Here is a 16871-nt window from a genome sequence, read left to right as displayed (position 1 = left end):
TCTGCCTTGAACCCTAACCCAAAGCACTTCAGAGTGCTTCTCCCCTAACTCTTTACTAATTAGCAAGGACGTGTAGCTTGTTCCCCTCCCCCCCCGAGCCTATCTGCCTGCCTGAGCTGCACAGGGCCCAGTGCTTCCCTTTGCAACTGCAGCGCACCCTGGGCAGCTCCTGCCCACTAGCAGCCCACCCAGGAGCTGCCTGGGGGGTGCCGCAGCCGTGGAGGGAAGTACCAGGCCCTGCACAGCTCAGGCAGGCAGGCAGGCTCCAGGACAAAAAAGAAGAAAAATAAAGATTAGGCTCCTTGCTGCTTGCTTTTGTTTTTTTTTGTTTTCTTCAGTTGAGCCTGCCCGCATGAGCTGCTGCTGGGTCACACAGCTCCTGAGTTGCACAAGACCCGGTGCTTCCGTCTATGGTGGCGGCACCCTCTAAGACTGCCCGGGCTGGGTGCCAGCAGGCGAGTGCCACCTGGGGGGCACTGCCACCATGGAGGGAAGCACTGGGGTCCCCCACAGCTCAGGGACCACTTGGCCCACCAGCAGCTCACCCGTCTCCCTGACCACGGTAAGCTCCAGCATCCCGTGCACCATCCGCACCACCTTCCTACTGCTTCGGACCACCCGGGAACAGCTGGCTTGCCCCTGGGGCGGAATGGCAAGGTGGCAGGAGGGTGGCTGAGTGTCCTACTGATGGGAGAAGGTGGCAGGGATGATTCACAGGGTGCTGGAAGCCTTCCAAGTCCAAGCTTCCCCAAGCATGTACCCTGCATTGCACTTTGTTATGTAGCAAACACCACAGATGGGTTTTACCTTGCTACATAACAAAGTCATTTAAAGGGGAATACACCATCGAACGTGTAAATATCAATGCCATTAAAGTGGTGCAAAAGGGCAATTAAGCCACTTTAAAGGCCAATTTTGTTGTGTGTACAAAGGCCCTGGGTGACCAGCATTTTCTCAAAATCAGATCTAAGGTTGAGCACCCATCATCAGTTGTTACTCGAAAATGTAGCTTCAGTGGTTCAATATTATTTCAGTATAACTTCTCTAAATCTCTTTTTAGATATGTATGTGACTTGCATGTGCTGTAGAACACAAGTTAATTGAATACTAGACAAGCTATTGTTTATGTCAAGACTGTGAAGTTTCCTTTTAAGCATAAAAAACAGCTTGAAATCCAGAAAATGCCAGCGTTCTTAAGAGCAATACTCAGAATATCTTTTTGCTTATGATTTGAACTAACGCTTCTTCATATATCTTGGTATGAATTTCTTGCTAAAACAATATATTAGGCTACACTTCCTATGCCAGGAGTGACATGGAGATAAATCAAGTGATGGTTTAGTGTATGGTGCGATAGAGCAGGTCTGTCTAACTGCTGACCTAAGGGGTTAATTTGCAGCTCCTGGGCTCCAGCCCAGCCACCACTCCCAGCAGAGGGGTTCCTGCTTGCACAGTGCACTGTGGGAGGATACCTGAAGAGTATACAGCTGCCAGCCACTTAGAAGTTGGAGAGCCCTGCTATAGATGTGCTCAGGTGTCCTTGGTAATGTCTGGCATAGTCAGAGGAATGTGGGAGAACCCCCTGTCTTCTGGCCTCAGCTAGTGCAGGCATCTGACTGCCTGCTCCAGCTGAAAAGTGAACATGAGTTCGGGTCACTAACAATCCAATCTACACCGCTTAGAGAAACCTGCATAGATTGGATCAATTCCACCTCAGGCTTTTTGACTGTCTGTACTTAGCCTAAATGAGAAAATGGGAACGTAGAACTGAAACTGGTTGTTACATTAACTTCCCTTGTCTGAACTGAAATCTTTTATTTACGTCTTTCCACTTGTAGCCAGATCCAGTAAATCTCAAAACATGTAGTTTAGCTCAAAAGTGCTTTCATCGAAGTTAGTGGAACTACTTGCATGCTTAAATGCTTTGCTGGAACAGGGCTTTACTGGCTGCACTATTTACCCACGGTTTCTTTTCTTTTCTTTTCTTTTTTTTGTAATACCACAGAAGTTTGATGCATCAGGCCTTCTTCTGGAAAAATTCTGTTTTAAATCAGAATGTAACTGAAAGCAATGGTATTATGTGACTGATTAAGGCCTGCAGGATGTAATGAGGTTTATTAAATATGTTCATTATGCTTCAGTATTATTCAGTGACATTTTACCTTACCTTATAATGAAATAAGAATTCATCTTTGGTCAGATTTATAAATAATCACATTACTTGCTGTTTTCAGGATTCCCATTGATCCCTGCCTGCATTCATGCGGTAGCTAGAAGTTTATATTACAATGACAAGTAAGTCAAATTTCAGCTTCCATTTTATAAAGAAATAACATTGTCTTTAAAAGAGAAAAGGGTAATAACGGAATGCTAAATGGTTGTTTTTTCACTGCAGCTGCTGGATCAGTTCTGAAACACATCTGCTGTACATCATCCACGGTCCTATTTGTGCTGCTCTATTGGTAGGCGTGTTTTATAAGACAATTTGTTTTTTCATGTCTTAATTTCTTTGGGTTTTGTATGAAACTGGTAAAGTCACTATGTCCCACCACAAAAAAACTTGTAGATCTAAGATGACCAGTCAAGGGCAAATTCTTCACTGATTTAAGTGTAACCCACTAATTAGTTACAAGTCTTCATCTGTGTCCAACCCACAGAGTATGTTACAGCTTCAGCCATAGGGATTTGGCTCGCTCTCTCTCAAGCCATAACAGCTCATGCTCCTAGCTCTGGACGTTCTAGATTCAGTCCCCTTGTATTTCAGCTAAGATAGCAAGCATCGTATGTGGGAGTGAAGCCCCAAAGTAGTTGTATTCCTATTAGTGCTGACGTTGGAAAGTTTTGTTAAAAATGTCCTTTGTTCATTCTTCTTCTCTCTCCTCTTTCTCCATCCCCTCACCCAATGCTAATGGTAAGAGATACAGCTAAATATTCCAGCTAAAGGTACTGCAGTTTGGCAAAATTGCCTCTCTGTCAGATGTAATGAGAGCCTTCAAGCTATTGAATTTCTTATCTAATTACTTTGCTGCCACGCTTAGTTTGATCAATAAAAATAAAAATAGACTGTAGTAGTGTCCTGGTCGATTACCCAGGAGTGCTAGTCAAATGGTAATACAAATAATAACTGAGGATGAAGATATCAACAGTAACAAAACATGTTGGGTTCTATGAATTTCACCCTAGGAGCCTGAATCTGTCTGTATTATACTGGAACTCAGGTACCTAATATTGGATTTTGATTTCCATTAGGCAGTAGGGTACTTAAAAGTTAGGAACTATAACATACACAGCAAATAAATATTTTTAGAATATGGCTGCTAATTCTTTCCCTAATATATGTAATAGTGGATAGCCTGACTAAAGAGATTTGCATGTGGCTCATGTGCTTCATTAGTAACAAAGTGGCTATGTTGGTGGTCCAGGAACCACCAGGGAATATGATTCTATACCGTTGTCCACATTTCATGCTTACTTCCCTGCACAAGGCCCAATAGCTTAGAGCACAACCATATGTCTGTTAAATCATAAACAAAGCAAGTTAAGCAACTGAAAGTCACAGTGAAATAAATTTGATGTTATACTCCATTTACAAGGGGTCTGAATTTAGCCTATGGAATGTTGGCATCTTAGTATCCCTATATGAAACATGGCTTATTGCAAAAAAAACCCCAACTAACCTTCAGATATATACAAGAGAAATAATTTTGGTAATTTCCTTCTTGAATGTTTGCTGAGCATGTCAGCGACTTCAAATATTAAAGTAATTTTCAGTAGCATAAGGTATCAGAAAATATTTTGATCAGCTGGACTTAGTAGAATCATTATGTATAATTTACCACTTTATGTTTTCATATCATATTGCATTTTGAGTAAGGGGATTTTGTTAAAAGAAATGGAATGTTTTGGGAAAAGAAACAGTTCATATTTGCCCCTGTGGGTGACGCTGCTTCTACTGCATGTCATCTTTATAAAGAACACAGAATCCCTTATGTTAACAAGCTGTTGGCTCTCTCCAGCCAAGTAGCAAAAAAGTTGCAGTATCTGGGCATAAATGGTTCTCATGATTGGCTTTGTCATTGTGATGTCAGCATGATTAACAAGAAGCTTTGCTTGTCTTTTGTTCAAATGTTATAATTTAGAGACTGCGACAGTAGAAATTTCAAACATTTTACAGATTTAAATGCATCAGGATAGATTTTCAAAACGGTTTGACACTAGCCTATCTCTACTTCTCTTGAAGCATCTGAGGAAGGTTCTAGTCCATCACATTTTCTTCTTCTTTTAAACATTATTTCAAGACCATTCTGGCTGATTTACAGCCACTCTGCTCATTGAACTGCCTTTGGCATCAGTTAAAGCTCTGCATAAATATTACATCATTACATCTGAGTAAAACTCATTATCCAGGGTAATTGCTGGGGGTGTGGAAAATGGGCCCTATTCAATTCGGATACAGAATCGGGGACAGTGATTCAATTAGTTGATTTAATTAGTTGATTAGTTGATTCAATTCAGGCAAATCCAAATCTGAAGATTCGATGCTGATTCAAAGAATCAGCGATTCTGATATAGACACAGCTTCAAATGTTTTTTCTACATACCTTGAGGTACCAAGTAGCTCGTGAATGTTGTGAGGCTGGGATGTATGGAGTGTCCCACAGAAGCATGAGAGGAAGCCCCGCATGCTCGGCAGCAAACCCAGAAGTGGACTGGAAGATCCACTTCCAGGTCTGCCAGGGAGCACACTGGGGGACCCCCTCACACCTCCCCCAGATCAGCAATCAGCCACGGGGGGACCCTGGGTGCCCCCCCCAGACCCAGTTGCTGAGCTAGGAAGGGGGGGGGGGCCACATGCTGTCCAGCAGACCCGGAAGTGGCCTGGAAGTGCTTCTTGTCCACTTCCAGGTCTGCAGCCATCCATGCTGGGGAGCCCCTCACGCTTCTATGGGACACTCCATGTTCCCCAGTATCGCAGCATTCATGAGTGGTCTGGTACCTAGAGGCATGTGGAAAAAACATTTAAAGCTGTGTCTATGTCAGAATTGCCAAATCTTTCTGAATCTCTCCAAATAAATTTGGAGGGTTCCGATTTGATTCGGAGAGATTAAAGGGTCTCCTGATTCGGGCTGAATCAGGGGCCAAAGCTGTGCACAGCCCTAGTAATTGCCCCAGTTCTACAAAGTACTAAGTATCCTCAACTTTCATTTCCTCACATATAAATACTATACAGGCAAAGATATACTTTTTTCTTTTTTCCTGAGAGTCTTTTTGACTCAAACTTTCCAGAAAGCATTTGTTCTCAAATTAAAATTTTAGCCAAAAAGGAAGACAGATAACAAACTATAAACAATTGAAAACAACCCATTTAAAATGGAAATGATGGTCCAATTTTAAGAGTGGGTCTGATCCAACAAATAACCTGATTTTCAACTTCCATTTTAGTTAATGGGAACACTGACTAACTTGGTCACTGGATCAAGCCCTATGTATATTATCATGTGCCCTGGCAACCATTCAACCGGTTTTGGGTTTTTTTTCAAAAAGCAAGAATACAGGTTTCCTTTTCTGTCTTTTTTTAAATGTAATGGCCAAATCTTGAGCCTAGTGCATAGCCTATTGTGCCAATAATTATCAAATGCTTCCTGGAGATATCTATGATCTGTAGTGTGCAGATGCCATCAGAGATACACCATATCTTCTATCCTGTAGATCATGTCAGTCAGGCCTCCCGCACTTATTGATGTAACTTTTAAGAAGTCCTTTGGTATTAGTAGTAGTAGTTACTCAAATTTGAAAGCCTAGAATCAGTCCTAAATCCAATTGGTAAAGAAAGAATGAAATCCTGGCTCCCTTGAAGTTCATGGTAGTGTTGGCCAGATTTCAAAGATATTGTGTGTTACCCTGTGTCAGTGGTCTCCAACTTTTTTATGGTGAAGGTAACTTTTTGGCATTCCAGCCCCTCCACCCTGTCCCGCACCCAGCACCATTCCTGGCCCCCAGCCCACTCTTTACCACCCTCCGCAACCCCGCCCACCACCTGCCCCTTGGACGAGCTACCCAGGCTCTGACCCCACTCATCCCACCCAGCCCAGTGCGTCCTGCCACTCCTGATCATGGAGCCTCTGACAGACTGTAATCGGCTGTCAGAGACTCCACGATTGATCAGTCAATCAAGAGTGACTGGTTCATGACCACTGCCCTATGTTATATTTCCTAACTCCAAAACTGTTTACTTACTTACAGAAACATGACCTATGTAACAGTATAGTCTGTGATAAAACTGAGAAGTGCATTGCATCTATAGTAAAAGCTCTGTTTTCCGGCATCCCCTGGGAATAGGGGATGCCGGTTAATCAAATATTCTGGTTAATCAAATGTGCACCATCTGGTGTACTCCCCAGTGTCAGGGTGCTGGAGGACAGGGAAGGAGGCCCCACGCAGGCTGCTTTGCCGTGGGCTATGGGCTGAAGAAGTGGCAAGAACTCTGCTCACAGTGGTGGCAAAACCTAGAAGTGGTACTTCCGGTTTCGCTTTTGCCATGTCCCTCAGATGCCAGTTAATAGTTTTCCGGCTAATAAAGTGTTGGTTAACACAGCTTTTGCTGTATTTCAGTTTGTTTAAAATTGCTCTGGAAACATATAACATCTTACAGGATCTGGCCTCACTTTCAAAATTTTATATCTTTTCCTTTAAGAAAAGAAAAATAATATACTACAACAATTTTGAAGATACATAGGTATAAAGGGTTTGTTCCAAAGTGCAATGATAACTAAACATGGCTCTAAAACTTGCCTATCATGGAAGTGATATAAGAAATATCTCCTGAAAAGTTTACAGTACTTTCCCAATCAGACAGCAGCTAAATACTGTAAGTGGATTTGGAAAAGACAAATCAGGAAAAAAGGCTTAAGGGTACACACATGCACTTTGGCTGTGAGAACAAAACCCCCACGCTCCAGCTTATGTCTTTTACTAGACTTAACCTATGATGTTTTGCTCAAGGTCACCTAACAAGTTAGTGCAATGATTCTCAAAGCACCCCTTGAAAGATTCCAGCTCTTATTTTTCACCTGTTTTTTTACTATAAAAAATAATAGAGCAATTCTTATAGAATGATAGAAAAGTAGGGTTGGAAGGGACCTCTGGAGGTCATCTAGTCCAACCCCCTGCTCAAAGCAGGAACATCCCCAGCCAAATCATCCCAGTCAAAACTTTGCCTAGCCCAGTCTTAAAAACCTCCAAGGATAGAGACTGCACAACCTCTCTGGGTAACCTGTTCCAGTGTTTTACTACCCTCCTAGTGAGAAAATTCTTCCTAATATCAAACCTAAACTTCCCTTGCTGCAACTTGAGACCGTTGCTCCTTGTTCTGTCATCTGTCACCACTAAGAACAATCTAGCTTCATCCTCTTTTGAACCCCCCTTCAGGTAGTTGAAGGCTGCTATTAAGACCCCTCTCTCTTCTGTTCTCTAGACCAAATAAGCCCAGTTCCCTCAGTCGTTCCTCATAAGTCATGTCCTCCAGCCCCCTCACCATTTTTGTTGCCTTCTGCTGGACTCTCTCCATTTTGTCCACATCCTTTCTGTAGTGGGAGGCCCAAAACTGAACATAATATTCCAGATGTGGCCTCACCAGTGCTGAATAGAGGAGAGTAATCACTTACCTTGACCTAATGGCAACACAGCTACCAGTGCAGCCCAGTATGCCATTAGCCTTCTTGGCTTATTTTTCACTGTAACCCCCAGGTCATTTTCTCCAGAGCTGCTGTCCAGCCAGTCAGCCCCCAACCTGTACTAAGGCATGGGATTGCTCCTTTCTAAGTGCAGGAATTTTCATTTGTCCTTGTTGAACCTCATGAGATTTCTTTTAGCCCAATCCCCCAATTTGTCCAGCTCACACTGAATCCTAGCCCTACCCTCCAGCATATCTACTACTCCCTCTAGCTTGGTGTCACCTGCAAACTTGCTGAGGGTGCACTCTATGCCATCTTCCAGGTTGTTGATGAAAACATTGAACAAAACCGGCCCTAGGACCGGCCCATAGGCTCCACTTGATATCAGCTGCCAACTAGACATTGAGCCATTGATTACTACTCCCTAAGCCTGATGTTCCAGGCAGTTTTCTATCCACCTTACAGTCCATTCATTCAGCCCATACTTCCTTAGCTTGCCTGCAAGAATGTATCAAAAACCTTGCTAAAATCCAGGTACACAACATCCACTGGTCTCCCCACATCCAAAGAGCCAGTCATCTCATCACAGAAGGCAATCAGGTTGGTCAGGCATGATTTGCCTCTGGTAAACCCATGCCAACTGTTCCTAGTCACATTTTTCTCCTTCAAGTGCTTAGAAATTTCTGAGGATTTGCTCCATGATTTTTCCAGGGACTGAGGTGAGGCTGACTGGTCTGTAGCTCCCTGGATACTCCCTTCTCCCTTTCTTAAATATGGGCCCTATGTTTGCCCTTTTCCAATCATCCAGGACCTCTCCTGATCGTCATAAGTTTTCAAAGATGGTGGCCAGTGGCTCTACAATCACATCATCCAACTCTCTCAGCACACTCAGGCGCATCCCATCTGGCCTCATGGACTTGTACATGTTCAGTTTTTTTAAGTAGTCCCTTACATATTCTTGCATCACTGAGGGCTTCTCACCACCTCTCCAAACTGTGCTGCCTGGTGCAGTAGTCTAGGAGCTGACCTTGCCTGTGAAGATTGAGACAAAAGAGGCATTGAACACTTAAGCCTTTTTTGCATCCTCTTGACAAGGTTGCCTTCCCCATTCAGTAAGGGACCCAAACTTCCCCTGATCCTCCTCTTGCTACCAGCATACTTGTAGAAGCCCTTCTTGTTACCCTGCACATCCGTTGCCATTGCTAGCTGCAATTCCAATTGTACTTTGGCTGTCCTGACTTCATCCCTGTATGCCTGAGCAATGCTCTTATATTCTTCCCTAGTTATTTGTCTAAGTTTCCACTTCTAAAAAATTCCTTTTTGTGATTTAGTTTATTGAAGAGTTCCCTGCTAAGCCAAGCTGGTCTTCTGCCATACTTGCTGGTCTTGCTACGCATCAGGATGGTATGTTTCTTCACTCTCAGGAAGGCTTCTTTAAAGTACAGCCAGCTCTCCTGAATTCCTCTCTCCCACAGTCTGGCTTCCCTGGGGATCCTGCCCATGAGTTCCCTGAGTGAATCGAAGTCTGCTTTTATGAAGTCCAGGGTCCTTACTCTGCTGTTCTCCATGCTTCTTTTTCTCAGTACCCTGAATTCAGTCATCTTGTGGTCACTGTTGCCTAAGTTGCCATCCACTACTACATTCCCCACAATTCTTCCCTGTTTGTAAGCAGCAGGTCAAGAAGAGCACAGCTCCTAATTGGCCGCTCCAGCACTTGCACCGGTAAGTTGTCCCCAATACTCTCCAAAAACTTCCTGGATTGCCTGCGCACTTCTGTATTGCTGTCCCAGCCGATGTCAGGGTGATTGAAGTCCCCCATGAGAATCAGGGTCTGTGATCAGGAAACTTCTGCTAGATGTTTGAAGAAAGCCTCATCTACCACTTCCTCCTCATCTGGTGGTCTATAGCAGACCCCCAACATGACATCACCCTTGTTGCTTTCCCCTCTGACCCTAACCCAGAGACTCTCAACAGGCCTATCTCCAGCTTCATATAGATATGTTTGACTTGCATCTTGCATGGCCTCCTGAGGAAGGTCACTTGATGCCTCAAAGCTTATTCAACAGTTCTCCCATCTTTCCAGCAGTTGGTCCAATAAAAGAGATAATAGAAAACTTCTTGCCTTTCTTGAATCTTCTTGTCACTTGTTACAGCTATGAATACTCACTGTGTTTAAGTAAATGTAAGCCCAGATCCACGAAGGTATTTAGGCACCTAACTCCTAGTGGGGGTGTCTACACAAGACATTTATTTTGCAGTAAAATCTCAGCATCTACACGTGTGGTCCTATTAGTCCATAGTAAACTAATTATCTCTGCTGTAGGTTAGTACTTGTCAACACAAGCACTATCCTACAATGGCATTATTTAGTGCACCGCAACACATGTAGATGCTGATGGGGCTGGCTGGGGCATGAGGGTGCTTCAGTGTGGGGGGCTTCCTGCTGACTAGCCCTGCTCTGGAGCACCCTTTTGCCTCAGCCATCCCCTCCACTGTATGATGACCTAGGTTGAAGCAGCCCCAGGCTGGCAGGCAGACCTCCAGGGCTCCCTGCCAGCTGGGGTGTTCCACTCTGGCTCAACATGCTGCACTCCTGGGCACACATGTAAATGTCCAGGGGCAATAAATACCAGCATAAACTGTTCTGGAGTATATTCAATCACATTAATAGGATATGTAGTCATGCCCAGTGGAACTCCAATCTGGTTCAAAGTCAGTGAGCAATAAAAGCCTGCTAACCACTATAAAAACTCAGCATGACAATTTTAAAATATTATATTTCAAATATTTATATGCTCTAAAAATAATCATAATGTCATGACCTTCTTTTTATCACTTTTTCCATAAGTGAATAATTTTAGGGCAACAATACATACATGTCTAGTAAAGTTTTTCATTTTCCATAGATGATTAAAAGACACTTTTGTCCTTAATGCAGGCACAGCAAAAATTATTATAAATCTTGCCCTTTCAGCATCTATCTACACTGGAGGTCAAATCTTAGTTACTTTAACCAAGCTGGTAATCCCAATAAGGTCACTCAGTGGGGCTTTAATTTCAGTGAAGCAAGTGGTATAAGGCCTGATTTGGAAATGACTTGGCACCTTTCTAGAGTCATGCTTAACTGGAAAACACAGAAGAAACATACTAACTCAAGCTGATCTTTTAGCTTGGACATTTCTCTGTACAAGCAACCCCTGCTTAGCACTCTTAATTGGTTCCAGAAAAACAAAGCACTAAGCGAAACTGCGCTAAGCGAACCCCATTTTCCCATAGGGATGAATGTAAATATTGGTAATTGATTACTGCAGCTTCTTGCCACCATTTCCCACTGCCGCCGCCTCTCCCCATTAGCCTCCTGGCCGCTCCAGTTCCGCATACCAGCCCGGGCCTGCATTCATGCTGCCTCACCCTGGGCCTCCACAAGCCCTGGCCCCAGGCACCAACACAGACCCTGCGCTAATGCCTGTTTCCCCCACTCACTGCTTCTCCCCGCCGCCACCTCTGTCCGCCGGCCCACTGGCCCCATGTGCCAGCCTGAGCACTGGCACTCCTGCTGCCCTGTTCTGGGCATGGGCCTCTGCTGGCCCTGGCCCCAGGCCCCACACTCCTGCTGCCCCACCCTGGGTGCAGGGCCCCATTGGCCCCGACACAGGCCCTGCACTTCTCACCACTGCTGCTGCTTCAGCTGGTGAACTCAGGCGGTGGAGCATCCCACAGGAGCAGGGTGGATGTTTGCAGCTGGCCAGGAGCAGGGCAGTTTGCAGCGTCCCTTCTACTTTGCCCAGCCAGGTGTAAACCCCACCCCATTCCCAGACGACTGCAAAACCACCACCCCCTCCACCACCCCAGCAGTCTGTATTCAGCAGCCGTGCTGGGCTTCTCCCTATCCCCATGCTCACGCCTGCCCCACACTCGCTGCCATTCATCGCACTTGCTGCTGCCACTGCCGCCACTGCTTCTCTCTGCCTTCCCACCAAAGCTCGCTGACTCCATTGAGTGCTATAGCAAAACTCACTGAGCACTCAGAGGAACCAGGTATCAATTTTAAATGAGCACTATAGCGAAATAGCACTGACTGAAACCATGTTAATGGGTGCTGCCTGTATTAGGATGTTTGGACTTCCTGGATAATTGGGCATTAATTCACTTAAATCATGGTGCAGTACATTAGCTTCTATGGGATCTGGATCCGTGCCTTGGGTCCCCTGTTAGTAAGTGTTTACAGTAATTTTTTGCTGCCAGAGAATATAGTAAGAATGTACTCATTAATGTCTACACAGTGTCTTGAGTGCTTTGGATGGAATGTGCTGTAAAAGTGCAAAATACTGTTACTATTGTTTTAAATAGCACAATAATAGCATCTTCTAATCTCATCGTTGTCTAGGCAATCCTGTCCCCTTTATAGCAAAATCTCCACTGATTTTGCTCATTAGACTTTGATTTACTCCTACAGCTTCCATGGACTTGAATTTTGCTTGTTCAAATTAATGTGCAACCTGATTCTGAATTGCTTGGGTGCCAAAAACTTAACTGATGTTACTGGGAATTTTGAATATGCAAGGAATGCAGGATCAGGCTGACAACTTGTAAGCCCCATGGGGGTTGGTGTTTGTGTTGCTATACATGCACAAGCTTGAAAGACCTACGTGATTATCTCTATAAAAGCATAAAAGGAAAAGAAGTGTCAAAAATGTATCTCTTTCAAATGGCAAAGGATGGCTCCCAGCCAGATAAAGGATATTTCAGATAGTATATTTTACAGTAAATACATATGTAATGACATACATGTAGTATGATTTCTCTTAAGTATTTTGTAAATGTTTCTCTTGTTTTTCAACATTATAAAATAATATTGGCCCATTTTATCAGACTTTAAGAAAAAGTACATTTTCTTTTCTTTTAGGTAAACTTTTTTTTCCTGTTGAATATTGTGCGAGTTCTTATAACAAAGCTAAAAGTTACACACCAGGCAGAATCTAATCTGTATATGAAAGCTGTGAGAGCTACCCTGATTTTAGTGCCACTTCTTGGCATTGAATTTGTGCTGATTCCATGGCGACCAGAAGGACGTATTGCTGAAGAAGTATATGACTATGTGATGCATATCCTTATGCATTATCAGGTAGGAAGCTTTTAGTAATACTTGTCACTTATCCTAAAGAGTAGTCAAGATGTGAATGGAAGCTTTAAAGATAACCACAATTTTATTATTTCAATGTATTTAACAACTGTGTAAATTATTTTTTGTTACATTTCATTTAAACTAACCCTTTAAAACCGGGGTGTCAAATTCACCTTGCTCCCAGGCAAGATCCTGATAGTAGGGCTCTTTGAGCCAGATTTGGACCTGGTGGTGGTCGGGCAAGCAGAGCAGGCAGCATGGTTGTGTCAGCACAACCCTCTCACCCTCCTGTTACCCATAGCCATAGCCATTCCCAATGGAGCTGTGTAGCTCTGGATTCTGTGGCAGGCCCAACCCCCTGCTAGCCTCAGCCCTGAATTGCCTGGCTTACCAGAGCTCTGCAGTCTGGAGGGAACTTTGGGCTGGATCCGACCCATGAGTCATATGCCTGATGGCCCTATTTAGAAGAAATAAAATGTCACGTTAAATGCCTGGCCAAATGACTACTAATTGAATTTTCATTTGCAATCCATTTTCTCCTTTGCTAGTTGCATATTAATTAGGAATTTTAAATATTTTTATAGCTCAAAATATCTGTAAGAGCCAAAACTTTCTGTTTGTTTGTTTTGCAGGGTCTGTTGGTGGCTACAATTTTCTGCTTTTTCAATGGAGAGGTATCGTAGCTGATTTAAATTTATTTCTTGTTCATTTCATTTTTCAAGTTTCAATTTCAGTTTTTTTAAAAAGCTATTTATGATCCCAATGACAAATGTAAAGTTTTAAATGAGACTTAAAAGAAATATGTAAATGACAAGTAAGAGAATGGTATTTGAGCTTCCCTTTTCTGACAAGAGATTAATTAAGGTAAGGAATTTCCTCTAATATAGTTCATGGCATTACAAGTACTGAAGGGCCCATTCCTGTTAGAAGCTGAGTAGATGCCAAGTAGCTTCAGCCTTTATTTCAGAATTAATGCAAGTCACAAAGCATTCTGCAGACTTTTTGTATGGAAAAGATCATATGAAAATATCATATTCAAACCTGGCAGAAATGATTCTAGAAAATAAGCACTTAAGTGTCCTCACTGTGGCAGCCTCAGTCCCAGTAAGACGGCACAGTGAAGAAACACCTTTAACTTCCTCTGCTATAATATATCATCTCCAGCTTCTGAGTCTTTTAATCTGGTAACTCCATTAATACTGAGCCCTGCTATAAAATGAGGAGGTGAGGGGGAATCACCTGTTTTAGTTTGGATTTTTAAAATCTTTATGGCAAAAAGAAAAAGATAAGCTTATGTTTTAGAATTGTTTTTTAAAATTATAAAGGCAAAATGACTATTTTAGGGCAAGGCCTTAAAGCTTTATACATTTACATTACGAAACAGTTATCTTCATCGCAGTGCAACCTCATTGTTCTTAGAATCCTGCCTAGTAGAATCAGTGAACGAGTGGTCTGAATCCTACAAATACCGATACATATAAAAACAGCAAATATTGTTCACATTCACTCATTGGTATTGCTGCCACTTGGGAGGGGAGCAGAAGCAGCAAAATTCTGTTAATATAAGAATTGAGTAAAGTTTATTTCCAAATTGGAATAAAATTAATGGGCCTGAAACTTTCTCAATAAACTGTCTGTTATTTTTCAGAATTGTTGGGATGCTTGAGAGATATTGGGGAGGGAACTCCCAGAGCACCTTCATTACTGTGTTTCTGAGTTTTGTAGGAAGTGAGGGGCCAGAGCATGCTGAGCATGTAGGAAGTTAGTGGCCAGGAGTTCAGGCATAAGACATAAGATTCATGTGTAGAACGTAAGAGGTCTCAGTTTAATTGGCAGCCTTTGTAGCTTTGGGCAAGTCACTCTGGTTCACTGTATCTCAGGCCCCTGCTACAGAGTTGCGTATATTATACAGTTAATTGGTTAATAGCGCAATAAATTTAAACCAACCACATGTGCAAAGTAAGACCGGCCACGAATGCAAAGTAAATTATCACACAATTAACAAGTTAATCATGCAATAAACTTAGACCAGCCACATGTACAAAGTATATTAACACACCGCAAAAATGACCTATTGATCTATAAAAAAAGCCAACAAAGTTAATGCTTGAAAGTGTGTAACAACTCTATAGCTGGTTTCTATCCCACTTTAATTTGAACATGTAGCAAGACCCCTGAGGTGCCTATACATGACCGTGGAGGCTGCTGAAACCCACTGTAATTACAGCACGCTGGAGCAGACTTGATTAATCGTATCTGCTAGAGCATGGCATTTACTGTGCTCCAGCCAGCCTCCATGTCTAATGTGTCAGGATCCCCGCACTCCAAAATGGTGGAGAGGATGCTTTATCTAAAGCTCGTCAAACAAAGTGTCCCCGCCACCATACTGAAGCATGGGGATGCTGATAGACAAGATGCTCTTGGTGCTTTAACTTGAGCAGCTCTCAGAGCCACCCCACCTCCAGATCACATGTATAGACACCCCAAATGTCCTGTTTTTAAAAAAACCCAAGCTGTCTGTCACTTCTATTTAAATTTTAAGTTATCAGTTCTTCAGTGTGTGGCTTACTATGTGCATGTACTATGGACATTCATGGCAAATAAAATAATTAGTAATGATAATAAGAATGTTAACATTCATTTAGGACTGCACGTATCTTTTAATCAATTGAGAATTGAGGCTTTCATATTGAGAGTTTAGGTCACAGCATCAGAATAATAGGCAAGGAGTGGAATTTTAGCAACTTCTGAACTTCCTTTCTCAGAAAGACAGATATTTTATAACATTCCTGTGACTCACAGCTTCATTTAATTGAAATGGGTTCTTTACAGTGTGAAAAATTAAGCTTGCATTCTAACCTTATTCAATATGTGGCAGAACTTCCTTTGATGTAAACTGGAATAGTACATACAGCTCCAGACAGAAATACTGAATTTTTTACGTAAAGAGAGCTAGAACTCAGATCCACAAAAGTATTTAGACAGCTAATATTTGTTCAATGCTTTGATGATCTGCACTTATGAAGTGCAGACTAAAAGACTTGCAGTGGATTCAGACAGATGGTAATCCAGATGGGGAAAAATATACTGGCTTCCTACTTTAACTGATTTCTTTTGATAATTGTCTATAAGTTTATTATTGTCTCTTTTTTGAGAAATATTAAGCCCTTTTTTTAACTAAGGCTTTGATAACAGACTTCAGGAAGTCCAAAGTTTATGTCTGTGCTGTTCTATTTTTATTTTTCTTTCAAAATTAAAGCCACAGTGACCTTAGGCAAAATAAGCCATTGTGCTAGAAAATGTAAACCAAACAAAAACCAGACATAATGAAAGTACTGACCCACAACAGTTGGTCACCATTAGTCTTGCAAGTTGTGGCTTATCATGTAATTTTGTGTTCATCAATAAATCTGACATAACTGAGTGATTTGGGATATTTAATTTGTGAAGACAATTTCACCATAGCACTCTCTGAAATCAACCCCCGCCTCCCCACAAGTTAGCTGCCCATCATTTTCAATCCTTTTTGAAAGCCTAACAAGGAAATAAATATTATAGCTCAGGGGTGTGCAATTATTTCAGGTGGAGGGCCACTTAACAAGTTTTGGTGAGCTGCTGAGGGCCACATGGGTAGTCCCACCCCTTAACAGTTGCCCCACCAACTTGTTGTCATCTTGGGACTGGAAGACCCACTCATAACCCCTGACCTTTGCCACCAGAAGTCCCTCCCCTTGCCCCCCGGAAATACTCCTTTTGGGAGGTTGCCATCTTAGAACCAGAAAAACACCAAATCATACACTAAAAGTCAAACACCTACTATAACATATTTAAATTTTATTATGAAAAATATTTTGTCATGATTTGTTTGTGTTGTGTATATAAAGTAATTACATAACTCAAAAATAAATTCTTAGTCTTGTATATTGCAGGGGGGGTGTATGGTGGGGTATGGTTGTAGGTGTATGTGTATGGTGGGGTGGGGGGTGGGTGTGTGTGTAGTGGAGTGTGGGAGTGGGGGGTTGGGTATCTAGTGTGGGTATGTGGGGTATGCATGGGGTGGGGGGGGGGGGGGG

The 16871-nt window shown here is 42.6% G+C and overlaps 1 protein-coding gene across 2 annotated transcripts in view; it reads left to right on the top strand.

Annotated features, from left to right (window-relative positions):
- The window catches only part of CALCRL (calcitonin receptor like receptor), a 139576-nt gene that overhangs the window by 110048 nt on the left and 12657 nt on the right, over positions 1 to 16871 (top strand). For both annotated transcript variants that reach the window (XR_002098640.1, XM_019523065.1), the window contains exons 10-13: positions 2235 to 2295; positions 2396 to 2462; positions 12580 to 12798; positions 13431 to 13472. Coding sequence is in view for 1 of the 2 variants with exons in the window: in XM_019523065.1 (XP_019378610.1) it covers positions 2235 to 2295; positions 2396 to 2462; positions 12580 to 12798; positions 13431 to 13472 (389 nt within the window). In the remaining variant the exon portion in view is untranslated. The remainder of the gene's footprint in view (positions 1 to 2234; positions 2296 to 2395; positions 2463 to 12579; positions 12799 to 13430; positions 13473 to 16871) is intronic.

The sequence above is a fragment of the Gavialis gangeticus genome, unplaced genomic scaffold, assembly GCF_001723915.1.
Source record: "Gavialis gangeticus isolate Ggan-Ray unplaced genomic scaffold, GavGan_comp1, whole genome shotgun sequence".
Classification (NCBI taxonomy): Eukaryota; Metazoa; Chordata; order Crocodylia; family Gavialidae; genus Gavialis; species Gavialis gangeticus.
This window is presented reverse-complemented; position numbering and strand designations above follow the sequence as displayed.